At 41.3% G+C, this 10,520-nt stretch overlaps 1 protein-coding gene across 1 annotated transcript; it reads right to left on the reverse strand.

Annotated features, from left to right (window-relative positions):
- Window positions 1-4,169: 4,169 nt before the first annotated feature.
- Window positions 4,170-6,660, reverse strand: her8.2 (hairy-related 8.2). The gene is made up of 4 exons (XM_024258192.2): window positions 6,271-6,660; window positions 6,108-6,203; window positions 5,956-6,034; window positions 4,170-4,839 (listed from the first exon to the last, which is right to left on the reverse strand). The coding sequence occupies exons 1-4, from the start codon at window positions 6,331-6,333 to the stop codon at window positions 4,529-4,531; spliced, it is 549 nt and encodes a 182-aa protein (XP_024113960.1). The 5' UTR covers window positions 6,334-6,660; the 3' UTR covers window positions 4,170-4,528.
- Window positions 6,661-10,520: the final 3,860 nt, after the last annotated feature.

A 10,520-nucleotide genomic window follows, 5' to 3' on the forward strand; every position in this document is an offset into this window, starting at 1 on the left:
GTACAAATCGGGGTGATACTTATTTGTCTCTATACGTGAAAATGACTTTGATCTTCTTTATCATAGAACCGTTTACACTTTCACTTTAAAATGATCGTTCCTTTAGCCGGATGATCTTGATGCCAACAGAATCTTGTTGTGTTTTGGTGTAAACGAGACAGAGCTCCTTCCTGTTCATGTGCTAGCTCAACAAAGCTTTTCAATGAGATGTGAATGAACCTGAAGTGCATTACCTTTCAGCCACATCAACGGAAACTTTTGAATGAGACTTTTGATCTCAAATTCAAAAACTCTTTTTCTTGGGCCCCTAAAGACTAAAAGCATGGCCTTGATTTCTCTTTACATTAACCCTTTAACGCTGGAGCTGCAGTGTTTATGTTCTTTGATTTACCATAACCTTTCAACCATTAACTTTATTGTGTTGACGATTGAAAAGTTACAGTATGTTAAAGATTTTGTATTTAAGCGTCACCAACAATGACTCAAGTGTTAAAGGGTTAAACTTCATTTGATTAAATACCATTAAGTTCTATTACAGGTTGAAACACTTCATGGACTCTAAAGTTAAGTCATAGTAACTCTGTATTGATCTTAAAGATTCTTTATTGAGTTCAACTTGAGTTAAACTTCTCATCTGATGCTGAGTAAATGTCCTTCTGCGACCAGACTAGAGTGGTTCAGACTTCAGTCTACTGCTGGTCGATTAGTTCAGACCTCACAAGAAGTGCTCTCACACTTCTGCTACAGCAATGGACTATTCTAATAACCCTTCATTTGTATCTAGTTTTACTGTGAACTCCAGGAGAAAGGTCACATTTTTACATCACCTTATCTCTCAACACAAACCAGAGTCATGAATGAACCCTCCAAACTTCTTCACCTTTTCTCCTAACTACCACATTTAATACTCCAAACAGTAGCAGGGCACCAAAGGGACACACAGTAAAGCTGTTGACTGCTCACCTTAACGCACGAGGTTGAAAAAAGATGAGAATTTAGATTTATTTTCTTCAAAACATGAAGTTATATTAATGACACTGAGTGATCTAATGTTTTAGTCACATCTGTCCTTATACGGGAAAAAAAAAAAAAAAAAAAGGGCAAACCTGTGCAATTCAGGAACTGGAGGGTAAACGCAGGGGGCCAGGCTAATGAATCAACCGAAATACAACAAAAACCATGGAAAAACAAAAAGAGTGACAAAACAGAGCAGATCACTTGACAAAACCAACTGGATGTCAGGACTGTGAACTTTGGTTTTGTTAGGATTTTTGGTCATGTTATGCTCGTCAGGTTCCTCAGTCACATCCGTTTCAGGTTCATGATCCACAGCCATCTTCATTTCACTGAATTGCCCTCAGCCTATTGAAGTGTCTGGTTTTTAGGTCATCTGTTCTGTTCAGTCATCAGTTTTGTGGGTTTCTGTCATGTTTGTATTTATTAAATGTTTTAAGTTCCTGTCACCAAGCCTGCTCTCCTGCATTTAAGTCCTTCACCACTTCCTGACAATGAAAACTACAGACTTCAATGCACCTAAGGAAATTCACTGAAATGAAGACAGCTGCGATGAACCTGAAACTGGTGTGACTGACACTCATGACTAAATATAACAAAATACAAACAGGATCCTTACAGTAGGAGACACGCAGGTGTCCCATATGAAACATCAGAGTCGTACGAGGTGCTGTGGGAAACGAGTCGCGGCAAACACTTGTGGAACATTTAAGGGTAAAGCAGAGGGGAACAGGTAAGATGCAGGCAAGTCATGCGGATTGGTTACCCCCCCCCACCCAAACCCCGTGCACCGCTATGGGAGACCATTAGTGCTCCTCAGGTGAAAGCTGCACACCTCTTGCAGGTCCCTTGGTCACAGCCGAATGAGGACATTAGACAATCAGGGATTCTATGGCGACTTGGCCACGTCGTGCACACACCCTGAACTGCAAGACTCACCTGCGATCCTCTTAAGCTGCAGCCCCTCATGTCTGTGAGTCCCCAAACTTTTCCTTGTGAGGGCCACATAACTGATGAGGGGCTGGGTCGCTTTGAAGACTAAAAGAAAAATTGTAATAATCACAGCCTAAGCGTAAAGATTTATGGTTTTCCAGAAAGCCACACAAAGCCAAATTTTAAATGATTCATTTCTGCGATCTTCACAGAAAAAAAATCATGCAAAAAACATTTTAAAAACTAGATATAAAGCATTTCAGCGATAGATTAATAGCTGAAGATGCTTAAAATGATAACATAAAACACTGAAGCTGATAGCTAGCTAAAATATTAGCAAATTGCCAAATTAGTCAAAAAACTCAAAAATTCTAATTTAGCCAAAACAGCTTTCGTAAAGCTAAAATATTAGCTAAACTTCAAAATAGCCTAAAAACTGAAACAAGCCTAAATTAGCCAAAACAGGAAGCTGGAATATTAACTAAATGCCAAAGTAGTCAACACAATTTGAAAATGTCTAATTTAGCCAAAACGGTTTGGGGGGCCGGCCCAAATGTGGAGGAGGGCTGGCTCTGGCCCGCGGGCCGTGGTTTGGGGACCCCTACTCTACAGCATCGGACAACCAAAGAACGTGCAGCCCCCATGCAGGTCGACCCCTGTGTGGGTGCATCAAATAATCTTTATTGAAGAGGATCTGCTAAACAAAGTCCTGACAACAACATACTTTAAGTGACATGAAAGATTCCATAAACTATAATTCTATGATCCAAATGAGACTTTGGAACATCAATATGCATAGAGTGCAACTGCATAGACCCCATTTCAAGACAAATCTTCTTATTTTCTGTTTTGCAAGAAAAATCATCTATCTTGGCAAGATGGTTTAATAAAAAAATATCTAGGTCTGATAAACATGTCAGAGTGACTAGATTTTTTTCTTTAAAGAATAATTTTTGTTAAGACCTTTTTTGACCTCTGATTTGTGTTACTTGTTTAATCCAAGAACTCTTCTGCTATAAAAGTTATACCACCACTTTTGTTTTTGTAACTTTTACCTGATATACCGGGTTGAGTATTTTGTCATAAAAGATAGATCAACCCGTGGCTCTGGAGCCACTTGTGTCTCTTTTACCCTCCATTGTCGCTCTTTTATGAAAACTAACAAAGATTCTAAATGTTGAAAAGTAACTATAAAATAAGAAGTGAGAAAGTAGTAAAAAGTAAATTAACTCAAACTTTAACTAAATAACAAACAGTTGAAGGGCGGTGTTTATAACAAGTTGATATTACACTTTGCACCAACAACAGTCAAATAAACTAGATTTATTTCATCACCGATGACATTACAATTGCTACTACTACTTTGTCTTTTATTTTGAAAGGAACTCCTGTCAAAAGTTAAAGACTTTTTTCTTTAAATGTTTGTGTTTTATTTATGCAAAATGAACAATGGTTCATGTATGTTTATCACAGTAGTAACAATAGTATAGATATAAATCAGTGTCTGGTGTTTTTAAAGGGGGAAGGAAGACTTTGTGGCTCCTACTGGGTTGTGGTCGGGGAGAGGTCAACCCGAATGACTCTTTCAGAGCTGAAGGTTGTAGACCGCTGGGTTAGAGTAATTTTGTTTCATTTTCTACCCTGGTTAGTGTAACAAAATTGAAATTTAAAACAGGAAAGTGCTACAAATATATTAGAAAGTTACTAAAAAATTAGGAATGACATAAGAAAGTGATGCTGGAGACTTGGTCTTTGATCCACCCGTTCCAGGACCAATGACACTCAGAAAAATGCAACATATTAAACATCATGTAAACACTTTGGTTCAGGTATAAATCTCTAGTGCTGTAGGGTTAAAGAAAATCTACCAGTGGGGTAAGAATTGTTTGACTTGACAGTGTTGGTAAAGTCGTAGCGCTCCAGGGTTTCCCTGCTTTTGCTTTTCCTCGTTGGTGGAGATGACCTGATTCAGATCATCAGGTTGGGAAGAGGAGCATGCAGAGGAGGTATCCCTCAAGGACGGGGGTGTCACACCCTGAAGGTCAGTGTATTTTTGCTCAATCCATTTTGTGTTGTTTTGTATTTCCTCAAACCTTCTCCAGCTAGAATTGTAAAATAACTCTCAAAATTATATTAAAGGTTGGATTAGTCTCAATTTATTCAATTGTAAAGCTTTTATCTAATAAAAGATAAAAGAGTAACAAAAAGAAGTGATAAACTCATTACAAATGTGTTATCTTTATTTCACGATAATAAATTCTCAAAGGTTAATTATTCTGGAAGAAGGAAATGATAGTAATAGCAAGTATAGTCTCTAAGGTACAATTACAAGCTCTATCAGATCAAATAAATACAGTTGTTAATACAATAAATAGCGGAAGAATTAATAAAAGCCTTCTACAATTCAGGCTACAGGAGGTCAACTTCTTAAGGGAAGTACGGAGGAAAGGTTTGAATAGAGTCATCAGAGCACACCTATGGTCACTGGAACAAAAAGGCCCCACTTCTTTGTCTTCAGAGCAGCATATCTATAAGATACATAACGTCGGACGAGCTAACAAGACCAATAACCGCCGTCTTTTCACCAGGGTCTCCACATCTCCATCATCCCCAGACGACTGCTGTGAAGCTCCGGCCTCTCCTGCTGAGGCGGCGGCCTTTTGGAGCCTCCTCTGAGGGGCGAGGCTGGCAGGGGTCGCAGAGGGGCATCGTGCCTGGGCTGGCACTCGCCGGAGGAGGACCTGGGCAGCGACTTGAGAAGATGATTGAGCAGCCTGGAGCCCAGGGTTTTGTCCATCCAGTCGCAGGTGAGGAGCATGTTGTGGACCTCGTGCATGCACTGGATGTACCCCGTGCTGTATCGCTGCTGGGCCTCCAGGCCGAGGGTTGGATCTGGAGGAGAAGGAGGAAGACTCAACCCTTTGACACAGGAGCTCCACTGTTTGTGTTCTTTTCTACTTCAACATCTCCTGGAATTACGTTGAAAAGTTAAAGTGTGTTAAAGTCCCCTTCATGTTTTTTGCCTTCTTTACGTCACAACAGCTCTGCTGCACATGCACTAAACCCTCATCTGTTCCTAGTGTCTAGGTCAGGTTCTGGAGAAGAGAAGATGGTATCTTCACATTGCCTGCAGTCAAATGAGCCTCCGCTTTATTATATAATTACATATATATGTTATTATCATAACTAAAACACTATTGGGAATGTTTTTTTTATTATTTATAATAGTGATAGCGCACATGTGTCAAAGTCAAGGCCTGGCCCTACAGATCATTTTATTTTATTGTTATTAATGGCCCAATGTTAACTTATGCTTATTTCTAACTTGTATAATTTTGAGAAAAATATATTTTTATGTAGAGTAAAATATTGAAAGTTATTTAAGGTTGAAGTTGATTTATTCTGGAATAATATTCATGCCTTTTTATTATTCAGAATTAAAAAGTTATGGTTTTAAAGTTTTAAAATAGTCATTCTGCTACCTTTTTGGATTATGTTGACATTAAGCTAATATTTCAGCTACATGCTAGCTGTTTTGGCTAATTTAAGTTATTTCAGTTTTTCAAGTTATTTTGAGGTTTAGCTACTTTTCAGCTACATGCTAGCTGTTTTGCTAACCTAAGTTTTTTGTTTGTTTGTTTTTTGAGGCTAATTTGGCATTTAGCTAATATTTTAGCTGGCTATCAGCTTCAGTGATTTCAGCTATCAGAACTAGCATCTTCAGCAGCCAAATTCAGATTACAGCATTCACACTATGATTATCACAGGTAATGATATATATCTAGTTCATAATTATGTTAAGAAGTTATGGTTTTAAAGTTTTACAAATGTAGTTTTAGAGTGTTCAATAAATGTTTATCCTGTTCGACCTAAGGAGTGTTTTGGGTTTTGGCCCCCTTGTGCGATTGAGTTTGACACTCCTGTCATAGCGGGACTTAAAAGATACATCTCGTTTCTGTCGAGTAGAGTAGAGCATCAACACCCCTCCTCAAATCACACAAGTCTTACCGTGGATTTGGGTGTTCTGAATGTTCTGCAGGTGTTTCACTGTCATCTCCAGGATATCAGCTTTCTCCAGTTTGGATTGCTATGGAGATAAAGGAGGTCAGCTGCTCGACCACGACCATGAACACAAAAAAAGAAGGAGGGAAGGCTCTCACATCAAGCCTGAACGCTCCGATCACCGTCTCCTTCAGCTGATCCAGACAGTTGTTGATCCTCTCCCGTCGTTTCCTCTCGATGAGCGGCTTCCTCAGCTAAAAACATCACAGAAAACTAAATATTCCTCTCTCCAGGAGCTGAGATTGTCCAAATATAAAATACCTTTCTCTCCTCTTTGGCAGTGGGATGTTTATCCACGTCGTGCGCCACAGAGCAGGCAGTCATGTTCGTCCTTCCTGCTCTCCTCCAGATCTGGTCTCCAGAGTCCTCGGCGAGGCTCGACCCTCTTTTTTTTTATAGGACGAAATTACCATGTGAATGCTCCCAACTCTTTGCCTGCAGGATTTTCCCACACATGGGCCCGATCAGTCAAGACTGGCAGGTCACTGGCTCCATTCAAAGAGCTGGGAGGAGAGAGTTAGGGAGAGGGGAGGGAAAAACCCCTCCAGCGACAGATGTCCAGCCTGAAACCACGCTCCAACAACAGAAACTGCAGCTTTTCTCCCACTGAGGAACAAGAGTGTGCAATTACGGCGCTTTCCTCCCGGGAGCCCCTCCCTCATTCTTTTCCAGAGCAACACACAACCAAGCTGTCCCAAAAACACCACACAAAACAACAACACTGTTCAGTTTGCCTATTTTCATCATAACTAGACTAGTCTGCAGTATGTGTGGGGGGTCACGACCCCCCACACATACTGCATCCGTTTCCTTTCAATGTATTCAGGCACGTTTCACTTTTTTTTTCTGTTAACAGATGTCACATTGACCAGATGTATCCCCCACCTCTTCCTCTGCCCCCCTCCCCAAGGCGGGGGCCCTTCCTTGGTTAGGAGCCACGCGACTGCCAGGCGAATGCTGGGTCGTGGGAAACGGAGCCAAACAAAAGCCCCCATTCAGCCAAAGCTGACCAACACGAGGAGAGTAATGACCTTCAGAGGAGGAAGGGGGCGACGCGGGGGCGACGCGGGGGCGACGCGGGGGCGACGCGGGGGCTCCAGCAGGTGACGGGTTGTTGACCAGGTGAGGGGTGAAGGTAGCAACCCCTCTATTCCCCCACGTCAAAGAGAAATCACTTTGTTGGGAGGTCATAGGACGCGCTGCCATCATCTATTGTAAAAGTGTTCTAATGATTATACAGTTTTTAGCCAAAATTTAAAAAGTCGTTTTCCAATACATAGTTTCAGCAGAGCGGCTCTAGTTCATTAGAAACTTGCCTGAGAGTTGTGTGCGGGACTGATGATGGGTCCAACCCCCCTCCCCGTCACCCACAACTGAGCTCTGTTTACACTGAGTCTATCCCAGGGGTCTACCACCTGTGGCTCCAGAGCCACGTCTGGCTCTTCTACACTGGTTGAAGAGAAAATGCAAAGCTAAAATTTAACAGAAGTAAAATAATAAAGAAATAAGAGAAAAATACAGTTAATTAGCTCTGTTTTAATCTTAGAAAGTTAGATTTATGAATTTCTGGCTGAGAAGCACTACAGATATCCATATATAAATATATATATACATTTCCTTGCTAAGATTAAACTACCTACCACTAGATTTGCTCCATCGAGACAATCCAATGTGACACAGGAAGTCTTTTATTTTGAAAGGAAGTCTAGCGAACCTCTGCAAAAACTTAAAAACTGTTTCGTATTTGTGGGAAAATTAATATTTTCTCTTAAAATTGGTTTTATCTGTGCCCAAAAATAATAGTGTATTGATAATTCTCATGAAAATAACAATAACATGAAAACAAAGTCGTATTTTTCTGAAGGCTGTGTGGCTCCGACTTGGTTGTGGTCAGTGAGAAATCGGAGGTTGCAGACCCCTGCTCTACCCCCATGCTTCACTCCCCCAACCTAACATCAGCAGTCTAACAAAAACAGTGAGCAACATCAGAGTTATCTAGCTGCACAGCTTAGATCCAGAAACCTGACAGATCAGAATGGAGCAGAGCAGGGAGAAGGTGCTCCGCCCATCGTACCTTCTACACCACAATACAGTCTTCTTCAAACAGTGCTTTTTGTTTGCTCCTGATTCAGAAATGCAGTTTTAAAATTTTCTTTTACAAACAGACTATTTCTGGTCTGGACAGTCTGGACAGGAACCAGATCCTGCTGGAAGATCTGGAAGAATCTGCATCTCCATCCAGATCCTCAGCAGAAGGAATCATGAAGTCTTCTAGAACGTTCTGCTAGACCAGGGGTCTGCAACCTTCCGTCCGGGTCCATTTCTCACCAACCTCAACACAGAAAGTCTTACTAAAATGAGACACTTCTTTGCTTTTATGTTATTTTTACTATTTTGATGAGTATCAATAAATTATTGTGTTTTGTGCATGAATGAAATGTAAATTTACGAGGAAATTATAAGTTACAACTATTCACATGACTTTCTTTCAAAATAAAAGACTTGGGATCATCTCAGTGCAGCAAATATTATAGTAGGTAGTTTAATGTCAGTAGCATTTAAATAAAAAATACTATATACAGTTCATTTTATAGTAATTGGTGGAAATTCATAAACTTAGCTAGAATTAATTGAGAGCTCATTTGTGACCCTGACTGTGTTTTTCAGACCAAACGGCACGAATTAAACCCTTGAAACATTCTGCTTTGTGATCGGGTTTGTGTGAATCCTGATTGTACTTTCAAACCTGGAGTCCGGTTGTACGTGGTGGCCTGCTGAAATGTTTTAGTATGACTATGATGCTGTTGTTGGAGCATTGTGGGTACCGTAGTCAGGAGCTTGGGGGAGCGATATGTACGATTCTTCAATCGTTTGAGAATGATTTGAAAAAAGTTTAACTGTTTTATTTTCTGAATGTGCCTTAAAGTCAGAAGAATAGGCTCCTTTTTAAAATGGAGGAGGGGTCAAAGAGCCACATGTGGCCCCGCCCCCTCAGGTTGCAGACCCCTGTGCTAGATTGTTGCAGTGATTTTGGATTGAAGAACGAAGAGTTTGTTAACACCCGTGCTGGACATGGATCCCACATCCTGAATGACTGCAGAGTTCACTCTGGACCTCCAGCAGTTTGGGTTCTACTCCTCACCAGTCTTCCTCCAAACCCTCAGAGCTTGATTCCTAAATGAAAGACACACTTTACTTTCATCAGAGATATTCATCTCCATTTCCTTTGTTGGTCCTGGTTCAGACGTGTCTTGAGTTGAGGAACCTGACAGCTGTTGTTCATCTCCTGAATGCATCTGACTGTGGAGGTTTTTGAGGCTGTTCCTCTGCCTCATTCCACTCTTTCTGGATGTCTGCAGGTTCTTGAATCTTTTGATAATCGTTCACAGTCGTCTCTTCTGCTGCTGCATCTTCCCCTGACACATTTTGTCCTTCCATTAGACTTTCTGTTGATCTGATTGGACACAGCACTGTGAACTTTAGAGTCTCACCCAGAGGAGGAGATCAATGGTAGTCCTCTGGATGGCTGTCAAGTCTGCAGTTTTTCCCATCCATCCATCTTCATCCGGACCGGGTCGCGGGGGCAGCAGTCTAAGCAAAGATGCCCAGACTTCCCTCTCCCCGGCCACTTCCTCCAGCTCCTCTGGGGGGACCCCGAGGCGTTCCCAGACCAGCCGAGAAACACAGTCTCTCCAGCGTGTCCTGGGTCTTCCCCGGGGCCTCCGCCCAGTGGGACATGCCCGGAACACCTCACCAGGGAGGCGTCCAGGAGGTATCCGGACCAGATGCCCGATCCACCTCAACTGTCTCCTCTGAATGAGGAGGAGAAGCGGCTCTACTCCGAGCTCTCTCCGGGTGACCGAGCTCCTCACCCTATCTCTAAGGGAGCGTCCAGCCACCCTCCAGAGAAAACTCATTTTAGCCGCTTGTAGTCGGGATCTCGCTCTTTCGGTCACGACCCAGAGCCCATGACCATTTTTCCCAGTTTTTCCCATATTGCACCAAACTGAATCAGGTTATTGTCATCTGAGGAACCTGTGCAGGAGCCTTCAGTAGAGTGGATGATCAGTTGGTGAAACTCAGTTTAAACATTCATGTCTTGATAAACTTGGGCAGATTTCTCCCCAGTTTTATAATTTTATGAAATTCTGTTTTTGTGGGTTTCATGAGCTGGAACCCAAAAATAAACAAATAAATGCTTGAAATCATTAAACAGTAAGCTCTGAAACAATATTCTATTGAGTGAAGATCTACATTGTATAGAATATGGATCTATATTCTATAAAATGTAGATTAGAATATAGATTCAGGGATTTTCATATATTTCATTTATGAAAGTTATTATTTTTTGTATTATAATGATGGATGTAAATACATATTTTCATGATATTTATATTTATTAGGTTGTATCTTTCCCTCTCACACGATTCAACATGCATCTCAATACATGCTCCACAAATCGATATATAAAGGACTCAACTAACTTTATGCGATACAATACAGTCCGATGC

Source organism: Oryzias melastigma, linkage group LG13 (assembly GCF_002922805.2).
Source record: "Oryzias melastigma strain HK-1 linkage group LG13, ASM292280v2, whole genome shotgun sequence".
Taxonomy (NCBI): Eukaryota; Metazoa; Chordata; class Actinopteri; order Beloniformes; family Adrianichthyidae; genus Oryzias; species Oryzias melastigma.